Source organism: Ixodes scapularis, unplaced genomic scaffold (assembly GCF_016920785.2).
Source record: "Ixodes scapularis isolate PalLabHiFi unplaced genomic scaffold, ASM1692078v2 PGA_scaffold5__190_contigs__length_132052651, whole genome shotgun sequence".
NCBI classification, from domain to species: domain Eukaryota; kingdom Metazoa; phylum Arthropoda; class Arachnida; order Ixodida; family Ixodidae; genus Ixodes; species Ixodes scapularis.
In genome coordinates, this window is record NW_024609880.1 from 70775118 (window position 1) to 70799969 (window position 24852).

The window sequence follows — 24852 nt, forward strand, 5'->3', positions numbered from 1 at the left end:
TACCTGGTTTACTCACTATTCAATTTTAAACAAACGCCTTTAAATATTGCATTTTCGTCAGTATACTGGTTTTCGTCAAGAAACCGAAAAGAACTAAAAAGTTTATGAGTCTAAAAATATACTCAGCAATAAACCTAAAACTTCTGCTTGAAGTAAAAACCGAAAAATACACGCCGGATTTCAAAATAATTAAAACCGAAAGCGCCAAACCCTAGCTCTATTGTCAATGTCCTATATTGACGCTGTGCTGTTCTGACACTGTGCTGTTTTGACGCCGTGCTCTTTTGGCACGTGCTCTTCTGTCGCTGTGCCGTTTTGACGCTGTGCTGTTTTGTCGCGTGCTGTTTTGACGCGTGCTGTTTTGTCGTCGTGCTGTTTTGACGCTGTGCTTTTTTTTTTTTTTTTTTTTTTGACGCGTGCTGTTTTGACCGCGCTGTTTTGTCACGTGCTGTTTTGTCGTGTGCTGTTCTGTCATGGTGCCACCAGACCCATCGTCTGCTGTGGACACGGGGTACATCGAAGAGTGAGATAGCCTGCAAAAGAAGATCACTGACGAAATATCCAAGTTGTAGCCGGTGCCTTTGCTACACGTGGAAAACCGTTCCACTAAGACGAAACTCAGTTTTCATTGTACGAAACCAGTCTCAACCTATGCCCGGTGCAATACAAATGAGGCAGACATCAACAGATAAAAAATGCTTCATAAAATATTAGGAGCACAGGAAACAAAAGGTAAAAATATGGGTGGTCTGCCATATGAGAAAAGAGACGGGAAAAGCCAGAGTTACAGAGTGAGGGTAGGATAGAATAGCATATAAAGAATAGAAGGAGTAAAATAAAAAAAGGTAAACAACTCACCGATTTTTTTTTTTTATTCGTCAAATTGTCTAGCATCTGGGAAAAACATCTGTTGTGCAACACAGCCCATGGAAGCCATCTCTCCGCAATTTCCACGACAACAAATCGCCCTCCGTTGCATAAGCAAAGGCTTACCGACGTTCCCATTTTGCTTCTCGAGCTCAGCGCGAACGGTGTTCACCCATAAGCTGGCAGTGGGGTGGAAGTCACGTCCTTGTCGCACCAGTCATTCGTTCAACTTTCGTCACGCGGTCACGCTCTTCCCACCCATGCCCGAGTGCAGAGAGCAGGCTCAGGGGAGCAAAGAGAGAATATTGAGTGGACCGGCGAGCGCGTAGCCTCCCCCCGCACTGTCAGCTTGGTGGTGAACGTAGTAAGTATAGGCCTTAATCCGTAGAGAGACTCTCCGTTCAGACGACGTTACCTTCCGAACCGACATCTTAGCCTTGCAGCAGTCGCTGGGGCGCGCCACGAGTCCTTTCTCGTTCACAACCGATTACCTTCGAAGGGCTCCCTGGTTCGAGAGCCGAGCTGGGACATAAATGAGTGCCGTCATCGTCGTAAGGTAATCCAATTGGTTTCGCTCCCTGGCAACTAAGCCCCCAGTCCAGATTTAGGTATAATATCACAGTCCGTATTCGGATACCCTCCGCGCACCCCTAAGCTGACAGCGCGGTGGGAGCTGCGCGCTTGCCAAACCAATCAGCCGCCTCCTTTTCATCACCCTACTCCCCCCTCTGCGCGTGAGCTTTGGAGGGAGAGCGTGATCACGTGGCGAAAGATAGATGTATGAGCGGTCCAACGAACACGTACCTTCCACAGCACTGTCAGCTTAGGGGGAAGGGGGGGGAAGAGGGGGGGGGGGGGGCTGGGGAACCAGCTGTTTGCGCTCCTCGCATCGCTTTTATGGCGACTATACCTTCGCTCGCTTATATCACGGTCACGCCAGCCATGCAATAGTTGCGCGGGTGACGTATTACCGGGCTTATGCGGATTGCCAAAAAGCAAGAATGTTAGCCGTTGACTCATTGATGTCGCAATGCTTTAAACTTGCTACGTGTTCCTTAACAGATAGAACAAGAGGAACGCACCATATTTGTTTTCTTTATGTTGACAACTTTGCATACGGGGGTCACTGCGCAGCACACTAAAAAGTCCAATCGTAAAAAGCTAGAATCACTAAATAACCTACGAGTATCCGCACTCCATTTCCCTAGTTTCTTGTGGGCGCCGCCATTTTGGGGCTTAGTGGAGAGCGGTGTAACTGGCGACTGTTGAGATTAAAAATGTGACATCCTGAGCTTTAGATTAGTGGCGTAGCCTAAAGAGGGGCTTATGGAACTTCAGCCCCCCCTTCCCCCAAATTCAACCGACATTGTAGTATTACCGCGCGCATGGCGGAGAGGGAAGGTTACTCCATACTTCTAGAAGGTTCGCGTTTACTCCTACACCGAAGTTTCGACGCTCAAACATTCTAGGAAGAATGAACTGAATGTAAGGGCGCAGACCAGCTGGTGAATGTTAAGCATGATATAAATCTTGAGACTGCGAGTAAAAACGTCACATACACTTGTGTCTTCTGTCTAGTTTCTTGTCCCTGCCTTTTTTTGACGCTTACCCACGTCATTAATGAACCAATGGGCCCAAATTAGCATTTTAATACACTAGAAGGTCCATATTACAGCTGAAGAATTATATTTTTGCCAAAAGTGCTTAAATAGACACCGAGGCCCAGCAAAGCAGATAGAGAAAAAGTAAAAAATTCTCTCCTCAACTTAACTATAAGAGGTCATTATAAGAACACAAAATACATCGCGACAACCACCTCTTTTCCTAACTCTAGAACACTCGCTAAGTAAAAGGCCACAACTTCATCTTACACCGGAACTACCTTGTTCGGTGGCACAAAACGAAAGACAGGTCACGCCACCAGTCTTTTCTGACCACTTCAACAAAAGTCCTTCAAGGTCACCAGCACTCAAATCCCCAGGAAATGTCGTAGTTATCTTTCTGTTTTGCTGGGCCCCAGTGCCTATATAAGCGCATGTTTTCAAAATAAATTTTGTAGCTTTTTCTGAGACCTTCTAGTGATGTGCTGTTTTTACCTGAGTCTTGGGGTTTTGTCATAGCAGAAATGTTTGAGATACTGGGTGCAAACGATGAAGAGGCCAACATGACCTTGCCGAGTCAGTCTCACCCGAGCTCGACGCTCGAACATTCTAAAGGCCCCTTCACACACGCGACCTCTTAGAACCTTCTAGGTTCTAAGAGGACCTTGAAACTTTTTAATCTCTCTTTCGACGAGAGCACACACTGCCGCTATCTATTGGGTAGCAGTGTAAACTTGGCGATCCGGCATATTTTCTATTTCTCTCGCGCATTATCCTTTCTTGCTTGGCTCGAAAAACTTTTGTCAACGTTATAAACGAGGCTTTCTCATAGGTATTACGCACATTTGACCTCGGAAATCCCGCAAAACCTTCACTCTTGTGAAATCCAGTTCCAGGGTCACCGCATAGATGGCACCAGCGTGCCAGTGCGTTCTGTCGTCCTAAGAAACTTTAAAGGGTTTCAACAGGTCTTGCCTCTTGCGGTCGTACTCGGTTGCAAGTGCGTGAACGAGCCTTAAGCCGAATTTTGGAGATACCGAGAGTAATAAAAAAGGAGGCCAGCGTGGCCTTGCCGAGTCTTTCTCGCGCCAGCTAGATGTCACGCAGACATCTCGGCGCTCGCTGCTGCTTTCTCGACGCTCTCAGGAACAGCGCTGTTATAATGACATGAATGTTGCCGTAACTAACATGCAATAAAAAAAAGGGGATCGGTGGCCGAGTGGGCTAGCGCACACCATGTCGGAGCACGTGGAGCGAACGCTCGTGCTGCAAAACCCAGGATACTGGTTTCAATCCTCACGCCCTGCCCGTTTCGATCTGGATGAGCATCGTACCGGCATGCGGTCGTGTATCACTACAGCCTGGTGCACGTTAAAGACCCCAGGCTAGCGGTTGTACTGCACTGGCTAAATTGCTCATCTACAACTGGGAGACTCGCCGCCCGTTGAGGCAGACCAAGTTCTAGGCTGTATAAACATTCATACAACCCAATATTTTTTCGACGCTCGTACTTTTTGTTTTTTGCACAAGTTTGCCGATTAAACTCTTAATTTCAATTTTACATTTGCCGGTCCTTTTACGTCCGCGACCACATTTAAATGAATTTTGACGCCACCGCCCCCCGCCCCCCCTCCTCCACCTCCCGGACCCCATGCATATCTAGCGACATCAAGCCCCCTCGAAAAATATTCCTGGGTGCGCCAACACTACTTTAGATTCGCTGTCAGGAAGACCAGGTGATATTGCTTTGCTATCATGGAGTGTTTCTAACACTTTTGGACAGAAAGCAGTTTCCTGCGATTTCAGATAAAAGGTCAGATAACTGGCAACAGTGAGTTTAACCACAAAGATGGCCAAAGAGCCGTCACTCTTAAGCGCACCTTTATACTCGTCACATATAGTACAAAAAAGGTCTTGCCTCATCTTCATACGCTGCAAGAAGTACAAGGTGTCCCTAAAAAATTGCACGGCTTTTTCTCCCGCAAAACTAAACTACGCATCGCCGAAAGTTCATTCTCCGCCCAGATTTAGCACTAGCGGTGCAAACCAGATGCCAAAGTTTCATAACTAAGGGCTCTCTCATTCAATAGTTCTAATTTTCTTCAATTTTTTTGGGGGGAAAATGGCAGCCGACAGAGTTCTCGAATACATAGAGTTGGGTGGACGCTTGCTACCGAAAACAGGCAAAACGGGCCCCATTTTTCCATCAAAATTTTCGAACAATCCCCCATAGGAAGTAATCGCTGGACGCCATGTTTGAGTGTGCTTAGGGCGAGCTCACAATAGTAGGCCGCTAAGACCGGCAATCTTGATCGTGTGAGATGCACGTTGCAAAAGAACTGTGAGAGCTCGCCATCAGCACACGCGCTCAGCTGTCGCGCATACAGTTATGGCCGCCAGTAAATACTATCTATAACTTTTGAATGAGTTAACGGTTAGTTCTGAAACATCGGCACCTGGTTCGGACTGCTACCGCTACTTTGGGCGGAGAATGAGTGTTTAGCAAGGCGTGCATGGTTTATTTTTGCAACCAAACAAAACAAAAAACACTAATTAATTTTATTTACACGTTTTAGTTTTTACGAGATTTGGTTGTCGGGGGAACGAACGGTGCTTTTGGCGTTTGAAACCTGTACGTCTTAGTAAAAAAGGTTGAGGTACACCTAAGCATTCCTTATGAGTTGTGAATGCGAAAGCATGCAAGCCGCTCCCCGCTCCCTTTTCCGTCTGCGGCGTATTTTTCGTCGCCGGTCGGCGCGTGTGCTCCCCTCGTGACCTTGGACGCTCCACGATGATGGACATGCTGCGCCATGGGGTGAGCGGTCGTGGAAACTGACGAGCGCAGCGGCCAATGAAAGGCCCGTCAACGCGCGCCAGCCAAAGGAACCGAAGGAAACTATCTGCCTTTTTCGCGCTTCAGCCTGATGACGTCAGCTAGTTTCATGGGACAGGTAATGCTTTCGCATTAATAACGTATAGCTAATTTAAAATGCCGTATATGTGCGGTGTCTGAAATACCCGGGTTCGATCTAAAATGGGCCGCACAAGTCGGCGCCTGCACGTAGGAATCTAATCTTTTCGTCAAAGGTGTATTTCATAAGACGGTTTTATCTTGTAAAATTAAAAGCGTAGATCCCTTTCTGTAAAAAGCAGGGACAAAATACTTGCCAGGGTCAACGGCGGACGGCGACGCCAACGACCGAGTCGAGTGGTGGGGCGCGTTTGGCGCACGTATTAATAGATGGCGCCGGGAGCAGCATCGGAAGGTGTAGCCGACGACGCGAAAGAAAGCAGACGACATGCAGACGAAATTCGCCGGCAGAAAAAGCGCCTTCGTTACGCAACCTTTTTTATAGTTTTGCTTTTATTGTTTAAATTTATTTTTAAAACGAAGGTACATTGCAAAAAGATTAGGTTCATTTTATTCAATCACGGTCGTCGCGAGCAGTCTCGATAAGGAGGTAGCGCCATCTATCAATACACGAGCCAAACGCGACCCCGCCACTCGACTCGATCGTCTGCGTCGCCGTCCGCCGTTGACCCTGGCAAGTCTTTGTTTACCCTATTTCTTTAGAGAAAAGAACCAACTCTTTGTAATTTTAATGCTAAAACCGACCTCTGATATACGCCTTTGACGAAAAGTTTAGATTGCTACGTGCTGACTCCTATTTTTACGTCCCATTTTAGATCGAGCCTGGTTATCCTAACATTTAATTCACAAAAAAAGCCAGAAATAGGTAAGGCTCCACGAAGCACCGCCCATTTTTCTTACTGCAATTCCTGGGGGGAAACGAAAAAAAGAAAACGCGTGTGCATTCTTTTTTTTTTTTTTTCTCTTCCTCGTATTACTATTACTTGGAACAACAAGCTGCTATAAAGTTGCAGGTTTCACTCGGCCTACTCTATTTTATTGTTCTGGAGGTAAGTATTTGAAAACGCGAAGACAAAAAAAAGGTAAAGATGTTTGCAAATCTCTGTAGTGCGAAATTAGAGTGCAGCTCTTGAGGAGGAGGAAGGGAGGGTACGGAGGGTAGGGTATGTCCCTCCTCCTCCATACCCTCCCCTCCCCCTCCCCCTCTGCTCCACCTCCTCCCCTCCTTCCCTCCTCTTCTAACCTCCGTCTCTCTCCCTCCTCTTCCTCCTCCATACCCTCCCCTCCTCCTCCTGCATACCCTCCCATCCTCCTACTTTGTACCCTCCCATCCTTCTCCTCCATACCTTCCCCTCCTCCCACAGTTTCCCAGCTAAATTTAGCAGGAAAATTGACGCCACATGATCCCAACACCAATTTAGTCTCCCCTTTAAATTTAGCGGGGAAAAATGACGTCACACGACTTCGTGTCACGTCACCCATGAACAAATTCAGTTTCTCCGCTAGATTTAGCGGGGAAATTTACGCCACATGACTTCAACACCAATTCAATTTCCCGCTTAATTTAGCGGGGCGGGTACGTCGTCGGCGACGGCGCTATACGCGGAAACGCCGCGCTCCAAAAAGTAAATATGGGCGCGGAGTGGCGCAACCGCCGCACCATCAACATTCACGGCAAGACCGTAGAGAGCAATCTAAGTTACTATACTTGGGCATTTTGAGATTATTTTTGACGGTGTGAAGTTTCGAACGTGTACGTGGCACGACAGTCCTCCTTTTTAATTTGAACAACGTTTTTCTGACCCTAGACACCACCAAGCTCAATCACTGGTTCTGTGGGAAAGTAGTCGTTGGCTGCATGTTTTGCGGGAAGGTAGACAAGGGTAAAGTATTTCTAGAGCGCGGTTAGGATATAGACCATTTGAATAACCGTCTTCTGCACGCGCTATAAAAAAAACAGTATGCGCTATGGCACTGAGCATAACGTAAGAACGTAAACCGTCATGCCTAGCGTCACAACCGAGCCTTTTTTTTTCTTTTTGTCTAAACATAGTTTTAGTTTCCTGATTCGAAGACATTGCAGCAACTGCCTCTCTTAAGTGCTTTGCGGGAAAGCAGACACACCTAGCTGATTTCTGAAGAGTGTAGACAGGCCGTGAACTTATTGAGCTAAACCCCGAAACTCCACTTATTGTAGTCCATGAGACCAGCTCACTGGGGCGTAAGTTAAACCCTGTGTGAAGCCTAATTTCACATTACTCAAAATCTCTAAACCATTGCCGGCATGTCCTTTATTATATCGTTGTTGTTGTTGTTTTTTTTTTCTGCATTTATTGTGTGGCATTATAGACGGACGTACAAAACGCACAATTCTTCCTCTCGATTTTCGAGAGTACACTTACGACTTGACGGATGCGAGGGCAATCGCTTGGACCAGGTTTCCTTTCAGCGTGGAACCTCGACACGACTTGGCGATGTAATATCCCAGGAGAAACAAGATGGGCGCAGCGAAGGCGTCAGCCAACACCTGCACATGGAGCGCCACCCTGTGGTAAGAATCATATACACACCATATTTTAATAATTGACAAGCGATAAGCGACTGAACGCGCATAATTCTGACGGGGTTCGCGGTTTCGCAATTGTGTCTTTGCTGTTCTCCAACGGGTGATGGCGTAGCCTGTGATTATGAACCGGGTGGCCTGTACTGCATCAATCTGGCAATGATGACACTTCCTGGAGCGAAATCAGAAGGAAGCCGAAACCAGTATCTCGAGCTACTCTTTTCTATAGTTCATCGAGCAACATTGGCGATCGCCATTTCTTGGTCAAAACACCTGCAATTAGATCCGAGTCCTCGCGGAACGCCGACGCAATCCTCGTGTTTAGTACATACCCGAAGTACGCTTGTTCAAACAATGCCGAACTTGGATATTTGGCACCTCACCTACTGCATGGCACGTATACTTTTAAAATAGGTCTATTGACCTTCCCTGCTCAAATTTTCATCTTACGCAGACGACATCGCCATGTGGTGCGAAGTGCGCCCTATCCGACATGCAAAGAACGTTCGTAATCGGCTCCAAGAGGCCATCAACATCACAACCAACGTCGTAAATATGCTTGGACAGATCTCGCCTAGCAAACCAGCGGCGCCGCTCGATTGCCCCAGGGTATGTGCTCCTGAAAAATCGAATTCGCACTTGCTGGAATTCAGGCGAAATGAGTCGTACACTGTGCTTCAGGCTGTACTTGTCGGTGACCGTGTAACTTGGAGACCGGTGGGCCGTCTGTGAAGACACATACCGCACAAGAAACAGGATCACCTGTGTTTGTGTAAAGACTATCGCCCGAAACCTTTCGCTTTAACAATAGCGACCTTTCAAAGATCCTTCGCAAGAGAGTTGCGATGCTAGCAAAAGCTAGCGGAAGCTCGTAGTGTAACATTTAGCATGGATTGAGCAAGCGCTCTTAGGGCCCTCAATCCCCAGCTTACGATTTACGAAAATTCCCTTATACTTAGAACCTCCCGTTGAATATCCAACTCCTCTCTTTCAGCCATCTTGGGTTTTGCCATCGCCGGGTAGAGACTTGCCCCGTAAAAAAAAACTCCACACTTGCCTTTCACAGTTTCACTAAACAACTGCAAAACAATAAAAAAAAAAAAAACTGTCCTCATCGGCAGTTTGTGCTGAAAAGTAATCTGCTTTCACGTTTTTATTTTTAATACATTAAAAATACTTCCCAATTTTCTCAGAATTAACCAATGAACTTTGAAACTTTTCACAACGATATGTCTTTAGGTGGTGCATTTATTCTACTCAAATTTCATGAGTGTGGGTTTCAGGAAGAACATGCAAGGCCTAAAAACAATTTGTTGTTTCCTTTTCACAAGGAATAACACGGAAAAACCCGCCTGGTTGACACTGCTACTAGCTCACAGACATCCCCAACTTTTTTGGACATCAACACCTCGTCGCATCCACTAACCTTGGAATTTCAAGTGAATCACAACAAACATTGAAATGTTCCCCGGGAATATTTTAGGTAACAGTCATAAAATGTGAATGAGCCGTAATTAAACTTTTGAACGTGTTAAGTGCTTATTCACGGCTCTGAGCTTTTTTTCTTTTTTTTTTTTTTGCATTCATTTTTATGGTTTACATTCACAAAATTGTAAATTTGTTTTTATTGACAAAAAGATCGCAATGTTCCCGAGGACTGTATTGCCTCGGTATTATAAACCGTAAATGAACAACAATTTTTATATGTTCATTGAAAAAAAAATATTTTGCGGAGTGCCTTAGAAAGTTGGCGATGTACAACCACATATGCTCGGATCTGCTGAGCCTGCTTTGAGATGTTGATATAAAAAAATAACTTTCATATTTTCTTTGATGTTTTGTGTCATGTGTGAGTATAGAAGCTCTTACCAGGTGTTTTTTATCATTTCCTTCGTGAATAAGAAGTAAGCAAGATTTTTTTAGGCTTAAATGTGTTTCCTAAGACTTGCCCTGTAATATTTTATTATCCTTAATGCACAACATGTACAAGTTACTAAAAATAAACTAAGTTAAGTTACTGGGTATTGGCCTCAAAAGTAATTTAAGCACACAAGAAATTACTCAAATGGAAAGTAATTAAGTAAATTACTAACTACCGTAAAAAGGTAGAGAATTACTTTTGAAGTTACTTTCATATTTTTTATAGCAACAAGAAGGTACATAAATGTTTTGATCCGTTAGCGAAATTCTGCTAGACAAATATAAAGCGGCTTGTGTTTTCATATAAATGCTTTAATAGCTGGTTCTGTTTTTGCGTGATTAATTGTTTTGTACTTTTTTATTTTCCGGTCATTGATTTACTGCGGGTGTATCATTTCTAATTTGAGGTTCAGCACTGCCTGAGCTTGATTTCGCAGACAGTGTTTGCTTGTTTACAGTGTTGCATAAAGTACGTCTAAAAGTACCTGAAGTAGTGTACAAAGTCAATTAGAGGTTACGTACTTCAAGTATAGTAAGTACACCGGGTGCAATGTACGTGATAGGACTATAAATACAACATACTTTTAAAGTAAAGTACAAATACGTTTTAACACAATCTTTCGTGATGCTCTTTCATACCCTTTTTTTTGACTTTATCTTAATCGGTATGCAGTGCTCGAAAAGTAATCAAAAAAGCATCTTTTTTTTTCGGAAATGGCGGCAAATATTTGATGAAGTCAAGTCACCACAGAGTAGTTGTTTTACTCTCGCTGACGAAATATTTAACACAACACACTTATAAGGCACATATTTGTATCGGTCTTACAGCCGCCATTGCTTTAATCAGAGAAATGACAAGATGAGCTTGATGAGACTCGATTTCATATATATCACAATTTAATCGTGGAGACGGCAGTGAGCGTTGTAGTCATTCTAACCCGTGTCTGCTCGTGATCATCCTCTCCTCGAGGGGCTCGAGGAGGAAGTTTTTTCTTCTTCCGCAGCCACCACAGTTACTCCCCTCGGTAGAAACGAAGTTCGATCCAACACACGCACATTGTAACTAAATGTTTTAGCACTGAACACTGCGATAAAAATATGTACAATTATTTACATCGCTAGGAAGTTTGTTAAGTCTTAATCCCAGTGCACATGCAAGTTGCGTTTCACCGAATGCAATGGTTGGAACCGACTTGCTGGTTTGTTTGCGTTAAAGTGATGTTTGTAGCTGCATTCGTCTGTATAAGCAGGTTTCAAGCTATCAGTTGAGATCGTTTCATGACGGTCCCCCCTATCAATGATAAAGAACCGGCTTTCGGTTGATGACCTTGAACGGACCTTGGTACAGCTGTTCAAGTGGCTTCTTCGTTCTATCGATGCGAACAAAAACTCGAGTACAGGTTTCAGGGTCGGGGCTGATGAAAGAAGGCTGGTTACTAACCTCCCGATGGTGCACATGGGCGAAGTTATCTGAAATGTTGTCTGAGGCGATCAGCATAGTTTCTAAAATCCTGGGCACACGTAGACACATCAGGTGACGTGCTGTGAAGAAATTCGCCAGGTAGTTGTAGTGTAGTGCCGTAAACAAGCTCAGCACTAGAGACCCCAATGTCCGCTTTGAACGTGGAACGAATTCCTAGTGTAGAACAATGGGTAGCGCTTCAGTCCAGGGGATGAAGCTGTGAGCACGCAGCGATGATTTCAGTTGTCGATGAAATCGTTCAACCATTCCATTTGTGGCCGGATGATACGCCGTTGTGCGAAGGCGTTTGATGCCAAGGAGTCGCATCAGTTCAGAAAAAGGTACGACTCGAACTGTCGGCCGCGGTCCCTAGTAACTATTCACGGTACTCCGAAACGGCCAATCCACCCTCTGACGAAAGCTTGGGCAACTGTTGCAGCTATCATGTCGGGGATCGGGACTGCCTTCGGCCATCGTATAAAACGATCCACGCATGTTAAAATGTATGTGAAGCCGTTTGAATGAGGTAATGAACCAATTAAATCTAGGCGAACATGCTCAAAACCTCCCGTAACTGGTGGAAATTTCGCGAATGGTGTTATGGTATGACCAAGGTATGACGATGAACCTTTGATTTTTGACAAGTTGTACATAATCTTGACCACTTTCGGTTATCTGTGTTTATTTTTGGCCAGACAAAACGGGTGTTGATAAGTTTGTGCGTAGCTCTTATTCCTGGAGATTTTCTTACGGAATCATCGAAGATTTTCTTGCGGAATGCGGGTGGAATTTAGGGTCATGCTGTTCTTGTTGAAAAATCTCACAGGAGCGAAATATCTGTGTACGGTGTGTTTGTTTTTTTAAGCTGCAGAGATGTACCTTGGTACTCAGTGTCCTGGAGTTGATGTTATACAATAGCCGAAAAATCAATCTGTTCGACGCCCGGTAGCTTCAAATCAGCAATATCCACTCGTTATAACGCATCAGCAACTACTTTGTGCTTTCTTTTGATGTGTCGGATGTTGGTTATGAATTTACTTATGAATGCCAACTGTCTTTGTTCTCTGCGTGTATAGGTATTGCCGTTCGATGTTACAGAAAATATCAGTGGCTTGTGCTCCGTGAGGATAAAAAATGTGCGACATTCAACGAAATACCGGAAATGTTTGACGCTGAGGCAAGTGGCAAGAAGTTCACGCCCAAATACGCTGTTGTGGGTTTCTGTCGCAGTTAATTTTTTTTTTTTTAGAAGAAGACGCAAGATTTTTATTGTCCACTGATGTGTTGTTGTAGTACTGCTCCGATGGCTGCCCCAGAAGCATCTACCATAATATCGGTTGGTGCTTCAGGCTTAGGGAACACTAGCAATTAAGGTGGCGTTGGCAATTGCAGTCTTAATGGTGCTGAATGCGGCTGAGGTTGAATCAGACCACATGAATGGAGGTTTAGAATCTCTTGGGCCGATCAATGGATCATTCAGTGGTTGGACGATATCCGCGCAACCGGGAATAAAACGGTGGTAAAAATTTAACAGTCCCAGAAACTCTCTCAGCTGACGTATGCTGGACTGTGTTGGATAGTCGCGAATAGCTTTCACTTTGCTGTCGAGTGGTCGAGGCCCCTGATTATCAACATGGTGGCCTAAAAACTCTAGAGTTGGTACCGCGAATTCACATTTTGCGATATTAATAACTACGCCATGTTCATTAAACTTTTGAATAGTTCATAGAGGTGTCATTCATGCACTTCGTTGGATGCGCTGGCCACTAGAATATCATCAAGATAAGCGATACAGAAGTCCAGTCCTCTGAGAACTTGGTCAATAAACGGTTGAAAGTTCTGGGCAGCATTACGCAACCCAAACGGCATTCAAACGAATTCGAAGAGGCCAAATGGAGCTACAATTGCTGCTTTTAGTATATCGTCAGGTGCAAATGGTACTTAATGGTATGCTCTGACAAGATCTATTTTTGAAAATACCGACATACCATAAAGATTTTCAAAGAAGTCTTGGAGATGAGGAATCAGGTACCGGTCAGGGGTTGTGTTGTTGTTGAAGGCACGGTAATCTCCGCATGGTCTCCAGTCACCACTTTTCTTTTGTACTAGGTGTAATGGAGATGCCCGGTTGCTAGAGGAAGGTCGAATCAGTCCCAAGTCCATAATCTTCTGAAATTCTTGACGTGCCGCTTGCAGTTTTTCATGCGCTAGACGACCGGCGTGGGCATGCACGGGAGGTCCGGTGGTTGTGATGAAGTGTTGCACATCATGTTTGACTGGTCGCTCCGTGTTGCATGGTTGTGTCAGGCTGGGGAAGTTTCCAATGATGGTGTCGTTGTTTGTGTTTGTCTTCAGACTTAATGGTGTAGGACTCAGCAGTGGTGAATTAGACACGACACCGCGCACGCCAATTTAAATGGTGGCGTCTAACAGCCTATGGTGCATGAAATAATCGGCTCGAATGATGAAATATTGAACATTTGCAATTATAAAAACTCATCGGAGTGTACGTCGTAGTCCGAAATCTACCGCACTGATTGCTCACCGTGGGTGGTGATGGCAGTTTCATTGGTTGCTCGCAGAGCGTTAGTAGTTGTTTTGAATTTTGATTTTGCAGTCTTGTGAGGTAGCAGGAATAACACTGACTTCTGCCCCTGTATCAATTAGAAATCGGAGATGTGTTTGGCGATCAGAAACAAAGAAGAGCGTGGGGCGGCCGGAAGACGAGCCAACTGAACTGGCCACCGTCAGTGGTTGGTCCGGGTGTTTCCCTGAAAAGAGCAGGGGTTCTGGCATTGGCGTGCGTAGTTACCAAACTTGCGATGGTACCAGCATATCTGACTGTTCGGAGACGACTCTCGTGGGCTGCCGCGAGAGAAATTTCTACGAGGCGATCAGCTGTCTCGTCGAGTGGAGGCATTATCTGTGTGATGTTGGTTTCTGCTGCGACGGCTTAAGGAGCGTGGCAGTCGCAGAGTTGTCTCAACCAAATGAGTAATATGGCGTACTTCCTTTCGGAGTTGCTGAACTTCTGACGTCTGAGTGCTGCCTCGAACCAGTGCGGTAGTGGCCACAAAAGGTACAGCAATATCCAAAATTTTGTCCGCGAGCTCGGCTAAGCAGTCCAAATAAATGTCACTGGACGTCGCCAGAATCATGCGCGCGTTACTCGGGATTCGTTGCAGAAAAAGTTCTCGCAGTATGGTGTCGTCGAAGGAAGCTGCCCGATCTCCGAGAAGTTGCCGCATTGATCTTAGCAATTGACAAAGCTTGAGGTCCCCTAACTCCTCATTTTTAAGAAGTTGTTGAAGACATCGTTGCTCTGATGCCGTCGTGCGCTTTATGAGCTCTTCTTTGATCTTGTCGTATGGATGAGTGACGGGGGGGGGGGGGGGGGGGGGGGGGGGGTTATAATAATATTCTGTACTTCTCCAGCTTCACTTGGTTGGAGAGCGCTGATTACGTAATGAAATTTTGTATCTTGTCGTGATACGTTGCGTGTTGCGAAAAGAGACTCAATGTGCGCAAACCAGAGACCTGGATCTCCTGGCCAAAAGGGCGGAAGCTTGACCGTCACGGTACTAATGGCCGAAGGGGGCTCACCGGCAGCTTGCATGCCCTGTGTTCTTTGCCCGGGTCACCACTTGATAAGACTCGATTTTATATATATCACAATTTAATCGTGAAGACGGCAGTGAGCGTTGTAGTCACGAGCAGACACGGCCGTGTCTGCTCGGGATCATCCTCTGCTCAAGGGGCTCGAGGAGGAAGTTCTCTTCTTCCGCAGCCACCACAAGGTTCCTAAAGACGATAGCGCGTTTTCACATAACGATTCGCCATTTTTTGTTTCCAAATTTGGGGAATGTACTTTGAAGTCGGGAATTTTACTTTGATCAGAAAATACCAGAAATATACTTTAGTAAAGTACAAGTACATGTTCAGAGAATGTACTTCAAGTAAAGTAGAAGTTTTCTAATCCTACTTGAAATAGTACTTTAAGTACCGTGCTCTTAAAGTGCTTCCCAATTCACCTTGTATTTGCCTTTTTCTTCTTTTTTTTCTTTTTTGTAAAAACGTTGGGGGAATTATTAAGCTTCTCGAACGATCTTCGGATCTTGGAACACCTGCATATGTTGAGTTTTGCGAGGAAAGGCACCGCAAAGAGGTCACCTTTGCGTTGCCCTTTAGCACGCAATCCTTCAAGTACAGCACAAACTACGAATGCACCAGAAAGGCTTCAGAGCGGGTGCTACATTTTGTTAATTCATTTGAGTGAGGCTGCAGTGCGTACACTTTCTGTAGGGAGCGAGAGTTCTTACATTGGGGAGAAGTGGCGACAAACCCTCCTTTAAATACGTCAACTCTCCTTGAGCTTCGGGACACAAAGAAATGCCAGTCTTCGGCGCTAATGCCGCATTTGCTGTGCTTAACCTGCGACGTGTCTCCCCGCGACTCGTAGCAGAATTGTGGAAGTAAATATTTTAAGTTTCCGACCCTCCAAACCACTCCCCCTCCTCCCCCCCCCCCCCCCCCGCCTACGCCATATGTTTCCCCCTCTTAGCAAAATATCAGCTGATCTTCCGATATCGTATCTATTCCTGTGGAGGAATGTTCGTTCACCAAGAAACCTTACACTAAAATTCAAAAGTAATTTGTAATTTGAGTAAAAGTTACTCGGAAAAAGTAATTAAAGTAAACTACTAATTACCGAAATAAAAAGTTAATTCAAAGTTACTAAACTACTCAGAAAAGTAGTTAAACTACAGTAACTTGAATAGAGTAGTTGAACTACAAGTCTGGCACCACGTGAAGATACCTTTGTGGGAAGTTTAATTGCACTCGTTTCATTGATTTATTTTATACGAATAGTTTTACACCCCAGTAGCGCTCGGAAACACCCTGTATAGGCACCAACTCAACTCTCTAACGTCACACCACTGCGGTGGCGCTGCTGTCGGTACTGCGCATGTACAGAAGCTTCGCCTCACGCAATTGTGGTTTCGGCGCACGTGTATTGCCCACACCCGGTGTGGGAAAAAGCGGGCTTGTTTCTAAACAGTGTGTTGGTGTAGGGTTGTGAGTACCTGTTGATCAATCTGTTAAAGCGTAGTCCTCATGAAGCCCACTGTGCTGTTAGGGCTTTGCTGAAGAAGAGGAGAACGACGGGGGGTTTTTGATATACAGAATAAACATGGCGTTTAGACAGGAGGCTACCGGGAGCACCTTCACATTGAAATTGCAACCGACCACAAGCCGCTTGTGCCAATCTTCATGTCTAGAAATCTAGCTGGCATCACACTTAGACTTTAAAGAATGAAGATGAGAATGATGAGATTCTCCTATATGATGAAACACATTCCAGGAAAGTCTTTAATTGCGGCGGACACATTGTCCCGACAGCCTCTAAGCGAAACTGGTGACAGAGATCTGGAGCAAGAGGTGGCTGCATATGTCAAGAGGGTGACAGCTGACCTTCCCGCGACAGAAGAGAGGCTACAAGAAATCAAAGATAAGCAGGCCAGGGACTCTACATGCAAACAGTTGGCATGGTACAGCGAAAAAGGGTGGCCCATTCGAAAAGAAGTCCCTAACAGCTGCAAAGAATATTGGCAACATCAATCAGAGATCGCCGTTCAAGATGGACTGCTCATGAGAGGATCAAGACTCATCATACCGCTGTCCATGCGTCCTGATATTCTGCTGAAGATCCACCGAGTCATCAAGGAATAACCAAGTGCAGAGCTCGAGCCAAAGACTCTGTATGGTGGCCAGGACTTTCAACAGCCATCGAAAGTATGGTACGCAGATGTCCAGAATGCATCAAAGAAGCGTCCAAGCGCCATGAACCTTTGATGCCATCCAACTTTCCAGAGCGTCCATGGCAGAAAGTAGCAATGGATTTGTTCTACCTGTCAGGAAAGAACTATCTTCTAGTAACTGACTATTACTCGAGATATCCAGAAATTGCTCTTCTGAATACTATGACATCAAACGGTGTAATAATACACCTAAAGTCAATTTTTGCAAAACATGGGACGCCTGAAGTTGTGTTCAGTGACAATGGACCACAGTTCCAGCGAATCATTGAAAGTGCATTTCAGCAGTTCGCCCAGGAATGGGGTTTTGAACACAGGACGTCCAGTCCAAGATATCCACAGAGCAATGGATTTGTTGAAGTTGCTGTTAGAATTATTAAGAGAAGCCTCAAGAAGACATCTGACAGCTACATCGCACTGCAATCCTACCGTGCAACACCATTGGGAAATGGATATAGTCCCGCCGAATTACTCATGGGTCGCAAACCGAGAACGTCCCTTCCATCTGTTTCCTCTTCTTTGGAACCTAGGCTTGTGAATGCCAAAGAACTCCAACGGTGGGAAAGAAAAAGAACAAATCAACAAAAGGCCAACTATGACAGACGACGGGGTGTAAGACAACGCAAACTATTGAGAAGAGGAGATGTGGTCTGGATTACCGATCAGCGAAAAAGAGGAACAGTGCAATCTGCAACGGAGTACCCAAGGTCATACTTAGTGGACACCGATTCAGATACTCTTCGCCGAAACAGCTTTCATCTTACACCGATGCCTGGGAGTGAAGACACCGATAAAAGTGCAGCACCAGACATCGGATCGACTGCTCTTACACCGGTGCCTAGGAGTGAAGACACCGATAAAAGTGCAGCACCAGACATCGGATCGACTGAGTACACGACACGAAGTGGAAGAGCTGTAAAACCTGTAAATAGACTTCAGTTTTAAAGGGGGGAGATGTGCTGTTAGGGCTTTGCTGAAGAAGAGGAGAACGACGGGGTTTTTTTGATATACAGAATAAACATGGCGTTTAGACAGGAGGCTACCGGGAGCGATCTGTGTCATTAACAGCCAACAACACACCCACCTGCGCCCAACATCTTTTTTAATTCTGTAAATATATTTGTTTATTTGCTAAAAAGCTTACGGCAGCCATATGTTAGTGACTCAAGTCGTCAGCAGACGGAAAGCTCATAATCCAAACACAAATGCGCAAACGTAGACGCATGCCCCCATACGAACCGAATTTAATTATGCCATGACAATCTCAGTTATTAGAATCTTCAAAGGAACCCGCATCGCCGACTTCCACCAATGTTTTCTTTCCTTCAAAAACCACTCAGCATCTTGCAAAGTCCGTTAACAAGACTTACAACCATAAAACAAGGGTCAACGCGAGGTCCTGTGCCAGAAGTGCAAGGAACGGTAAAACCTAGCCCCGAAATATCTGAACTACGAACACCGCTGTTGACTGTGTCCATCATTAACTTTGTCAAAACAAAACCTTTAAAAAGAAAAAAAAAGGAACGTGGTGAATTTTTTTGAAGCTGCAGAAAGACCTATGCGTGTCCTAAGACCATGTTGTACCTGCTAACGTTTGCCTTGCTTGGCACTCGTCATACTCTATTTCCACATCACTTCGCCAACGGAGAAGGCTACGGTCCTAATAGACCAATCAGCGCGTTGGAGCGAAGCATCTAACAATGTATTGTCGGAGTGCTCTTCTCATGCAAAGGGCGTTCACGTGCTTCACCCCATCACCATGATTGGCTCACAGGGGCCGTAGCGTTCCCTTCTTACCAAGTTACGGCGAAACAATGTATGCGCCGAGAAACTGAGGGAGAGGAGGAGTCGAGATGGGGCGGGGACGTCAGAAACATTGAGCTCTGGTTGCAGCGGTTAGTGGGTAGGCCACCATGACAGAACAGCACACGACATAACAGCACGCGACAAGACAGCACGGTCAAAACAGCTCGCGTCAAAACAGCACAGCGTCAAAACAGCACGGCGACAAAACAGCACGCGTCAAAATAGCACGCGACAAAAACAGCACAGCGTCAAAACGGCACAGCGACAGAAGGGCACGTGCCAAAACAGCATGGCGTCAAAACAGCACAGCGTCAGAACAGCCCAGCAAAAAAAAACAGTGCAGCGTCAAAACATGACATTGACAATATAGCTAGGGTTCGGCGTTTTCGGTTTGTATTATTTGAAATTACGCGCACTTTTTTTCGGTTTTTATTCCAAACAAAATTTTTCGGTTTATTGCGGTGAATATTTGTAGGCTCATAAAATTCTCAGTTATATTAGGTTTATTGACGAAAACCAGTATACTAACGAAAATGCAATTATTAAAAGCGTTTGTGTAAAATGTATACTGAGTACCAAGTACTGGTCTTCTTATTTGTTGCCGTCTTTGGCAGCTGACGCGACCTGTTCTGTAAAATGCACTGGGGCCTTATCGTATCTGACATTAGCGTCGTGTGCTTGTATTTGTACACAGGACGAGCATGAGCTTCAGTACCACCTTGGTCGGAGAGGCAAATATCAAAATGGAGAAATTAGCAAGCATCGTACTCGGTGCGTTTTCCCCCATTTTCACGACTGCGAGGGGTGATAAATTCCCGCCGACGGCAGAAATGACAATAAAACACTCGTATTTATGCCCTCCTCTAGTAGACGGAAGCTAGTGGTGTTAAACAATGCGCGGCATTTACGGACGCTCTTGATTTCCCTTGTTTGATTTCACGATTAAACTCTCTTCTTTTAACAAAGAATTCGGCACAAATCTTTATCAGGTGAAAAACCCAGATTTCGTCCTGAGGACTCCTGCGCCCCCGAAGCTTATGTTGAAAGTTTAACCTATCTCGCAGACAAACTGAAAACTGCGAAAGGAAGTGGTCATATAAGTAATGAGTAGGGTTCCGTGTTTTGGGAGCTTAGTTTTCGTCAAGTTCGGAGGGTTTTGTTCTGAGTTTATTTTTCGCCGAAAATTCGGAGTTTATCGGAGTTTATTTTTTTATTCCGAATTCTTCGAAATTTGGAGCTCAAATTGGCAGGTTTCTTATTAAAAATAAACAAATAATATCCAAATGTAAACGTCCGCTGGACAAAAAAAAAACGCGATTGTATCAAATAATATTTTCTTCAGTCGGATTTGGCGTTGGTGCCATTACTACTGGCAATACTAATTTGTCCTAGAACAAAAGTGGCACACAGGTGTTATTTCGATAAGCGTCGATACCTTAAAATCAATGACCTACTGGAGGTAGTCACTGGGAAGCCTGTATTTATTCCATTCTATTCCATCAACCTACGGCGCGGCCGCAAGAGATAGAGTGGAAAAGGATGTAACAGAGAAGTTTCAACTGGTCCTCTTTTTCACTTTATGTAATTTCTATGGTCCATAGTTTTCGCGGTTACAAAAACACAACTTCTCCTTCCCCTTAGGTACAAATAGTATGACCCAAACCGGAAACATACACAGTGACTTTTGTCTTGACCCGATAGTACATTGACCTGTCGTCCTGACCGAAATTCGAAAGATATGTGTGGTGGCATTTTCCCAGGACATTTACTCTACGCGCTGATTAAACCATTAATTGTAAAATATATATGTGTGTGTGTGTGTGTGGGCGGAGGGGGGGGGGGGATCGGCACATCGAAATTCAGAGTTTATCTGAGGGGTGGCCAAGCTGCGGCTCCCTAGCCGCATGCGGCTCTTCGTGTGTTAGCGGCTCGCGGCTCCCTCCCCTAGCAACTTCCCCCCCCCCCCCCACACACACACACACGTCTCCCTCCCGGTCACATGAGCACTTCCCCAAAAAGAGAAATGGAACGCGTTTTAAATTGAGAGAGGTCGCGGTTTGGTAGTCGTATGCTACTGCTACTTTACGTACAGTTGGACTGCTCTTAACTCGGATAGATTGCAAGTAGTCCGAGTTTCGTTTATTTCTCTAGACAAAGGTTTGCCCCCCCCCCCCCCCCCCCCCCCCTCGCGGCTCTTGGAAGTTTCGGGGGTTTGTTTGCGGCTCTTAGGCCGGGTCAGCTTGGCCAGCCCTGGTTTATCAGATAAATCCGAATAGACGAAACTTTTACCGGCGGGTGTTTTTCAAGTTTATCCGAAAACTCGAAAACGTAGTTATGACTCACATCCCCCCCCCCCCCCCTTTTCCACACACACACCACTCCAAACGCCCTGGAAAATTCTGAACTTTTTCAGTTAAGACCGAATGTAGAAAAATGAATTCGGCGAACTTTTACCAGTTATATTCGGTTTAACCCGAAAACGCTGAACCCTAAATATAGCGTTTGAAGTTTTAAAAAAAATGCACGTGTGATCCCGTCGCCGCCAGCGTACGTTTTTTTTTTTTCTATTGTTTCTCCACTAGCTGTGAAATAATGGCATGCAATGTTCAACCCTTTTTCTTTACGTTCTGTTTTGTTTTCATAAAACGCTATACGTATTACAGCCTTTTTATATGCGTGCTGTTTTGTCGTTGTGCTGTTTTGACGCCGTGCTGTTTTGGCACGTGCTCTTCTGCCGCTGTGCCGTTTTGACGCCGTGCTGTTTTGTCGCGTGCTATTTTGACGCGTGCTGTTTTGTCGCCGTGCTATTTTGACGCTGTGCTGTTTTGACGCGTGCTGTTTTGACCGTGCTGTTTTGTCGCGTGCTGTTTTGTCGTGTGCTGTTCTGTCGCGTTCCCAGTGGGTAGGTCTGAAGCTAGCAGCCTATGCCTCCACTGCACTTGTTAGATGCGTTAGAACGCGTAACGCCTGCGTCCAGCGTTTGGCTCTCGCATTCGAACGCGTCCGGTGAGTGCGGTGGAGACAAAGGCAGCTAGCTTCAGGTCTACCCAGTAACCCTTCCAACCAGAGCTCAGCGTTCCGACGTCACCGCGCGCTCTCGTCTTCTCATCTCCCCCAGTGTCTCGGCACTATGTCGCAAAAGCTTCCGAGGTTCGAGCAAGACCACGTTCGACCTTTCTCGAACTTCGAGTGCGAGGCTTAAGAAAAGTACGACTAAAGGGGCGCATGCGCGAAACTTGTAAACGCGCTGACGCGACCTGGCGGAGGGGAAACGCAATGTTTTTGGGGTATATTGTGTCACTCTCATGTGAATAAACTAACTGCAGCATTTAAGGTACATAAATTTGTATCTATATAATTGTGTAAAGTAACATTGGTAACTATTTCATCATTTGTAATTTCGAATACTTTATCAATTAATTGTTTCCCAATTTTTTTCAATTTTTCAAAAGAAGTCTCGCAACACTGATCATACCCCGAACTCAATATATAGTTTATAAACATGCAGGGAGGTAGACACAAAACAAAATGGGAGAAGATTGGTGAACAATTAGAAGCTGAAAATTCCACAGTGTATGTAGCAGAAATGCACCTTAGAGATGAAGAGGAACCACTGTACATACCAGGCTACTCCTGGATAGGATGCAACCGGAGGGGAGATGAACGCATAGGTGGAGGTCTAGGCATGTTAGTTAAAAGACAAGACTGTGAACGAGAGAAGAAAAGCTGCAGAAAACACTTATGGCTGAAAGGAAGGGTACAGGTCTGAACCTTCTCAGGTCTGCTTACCTGAAAACAGGAAATGACTCAAGGGAGGAAAATACAGAACACCTTACGTGTATATCGAGGGACATCAAAGAGGTTGACCTTAATCAGGAAATAATCAAGGAGACATGAATACCCACTTAGTAGAGTTTGACGGATACACAGATACTACCGGAAACTTGTTAGAAGATTTCTTTGATGCCCTGGATCTAGTGAGAGTTAATGCACAAGTAAAATGCGACGAGAAAAATAATCTAGGAACGAAGCAACTCACACTCAACAATAAGCTACTGCTTCATGTCCCACAAACTGTATGACAGGCTTAGGAGTATGGAAATAGATTAGGAAGGTGCAAAAAGCTTAGAGAGTGTCCACAAAATGTTTAAGACTAAATTTCGCGCATCCGCACCAGAACAAGCCCGGGAACAAGAGGGTGAACCGAAACTGAAGCTCAAATACAAAAACTATCTAAAAGTATTAAGAACATAGTATCGAAGCAACCAAAAAGAGAATTGACGTATGAGGATCTTATAGGAATCTTTAAAAGAGAATTAGTGAAGCATCGAATTAAGTATAGAGGAAAGCAAAGACGAAGGCACAAACCAAAAAGCTGATGGCATAAGGAGGTCAAAGCAGCCATATTGCGGCGCCAAGAGGCATCTAGGGAGCATAGGTGGGCAAAGAAAAGGGGAGCCTTGTTAGCTGGAGTAGCATTAAAAGTGCAGTAAACTATGGAGTGCAGTAAACTATGGAAATAAAAAATATAAATATTTTGGAATGCGGCAAAAATTTTTTGGGAATTCAGTAAAGCGCAGGAAATACAGTGAAGCGCGCTGGGAGAAAGAGAGAAAGTTTCCAACACTTACTGACTACACGGGAGGGGAGAACAGTAGAGGGGGAGAGGCGCGGGAATATATTAGGCAGACAATCGACGAGGCTTTCTCTCAGCTTGAGCCGAGGGGGACAGTGGATAGCACTGACAGCAGCAATGTAGAGGAAGAGCAGAAATGCGTAACAATGGAGACGACTATAAGAGAATGGGATAAGGCAGATAGTAAGGTTCCACCAGGTACAGCGACAGGCCCAGATTATATACCCATGGAACTCATAAAGATACAAGGAAAAACAAGCAAATTGAAGTTTTGGCATGTGATTAATCAAATAATTATGGAGGGAGAGGTACCCAGTGTTTGGAACCTAAGCAAAATGAGACAAATATATAAAGGTAGAGGAAACAAAGACAACATTAGGTCATATTGTCCAATAACGGTAATTTCAGTTCTATACAGTTAGCTATGTAGATAGTAAAGCGGAGAATAGAGGAGTAGGCAAAAGATGTACAAATACTTGGTGAGCTCCAAAATGGACTCCGAAGAGATAGAAATCGGAAAGATAACTTATTCGTCACCACACAATGTATAAAAATAGCAATGAGGAACCAAACTACTTTATGGTTAGCTTATTTGGACATCAATGGAGCGTACAATAATGTAAGCCAGGAAAAACTCTGGGGTCAGCTGAAGGAGTATAACTAAGATGCAAATTCGGTTACGTTTCTTCAGCAGGTGTACAAAGACAATAGGGTAGTTATAACATGGGAAGCAGAAACTACCAACCCGCAGCAATAAAAAGAGTGCTAAGGCAGGGCTGTCCACTGTCACCTCTACTCTTCATGAAATGGAAAAGAAATTAGACCAGAGCAACTTAGGTTTTGATGTGAGGTATATGGAAGGAGGGAGAAAAGTAGTAGAGATAATACCAGGACTGGTGTATGCGGACGACATAGTGTGTATGGCAGATAACCAGGACATATTATAGGGACTAGCTGGAATATGTAGAGAGGAAGGGGACACCTTGGGCTTGTGGTGTAGTAGTGACAAGTCTGGAGTAATGATGTTTAACGACCAAAAAGGGGAACCCCTGAGGATAGAAGACATTGTAATAGACCATGTAAAAAATACAAATATCTGGGAGTCTGGCTTAATACGGGGAAAAAAATATCTAGAGGAACATGAGGGGAGTAAAATTAAAAGAGGGAAAAGAAATTCATTTATTATGAAGCTTAAGACACTATGGAACTATAATAGATATGAAATGGTCCGAGATATATGGAAAGGAGTGATGGTACCAGAACCGCCTTTTGGCAATAGGGTATTGTGCATAAAATCAGAGGTTCAATC

At 44.9% G+C, this 24852-nt stretch overlaps 1 protein-coding gene across 1 annotated transcript in view; it reads right to left on the bottom strand.

The window, feature by feature from the left end:
- Nucleotides 1-24852, bottom strand: part of LOC8043199 (integral membrane protein GPR155) — a 104283-nt gene that overhangs the window by 45161 nt on the left and 34270 nt on the right. Inside the window, exon 4 of the mRNA XM_040210111.2 lies at nucleotides 7743-7867. Within this exon, the coding sequence (XP_040066045.2) occupies nucleotides 7743-7867 (125 nt within the window). The remainder of the gene's footprint in view (nucleotides 1-7742; nucleotides 7868-24852) is intronic.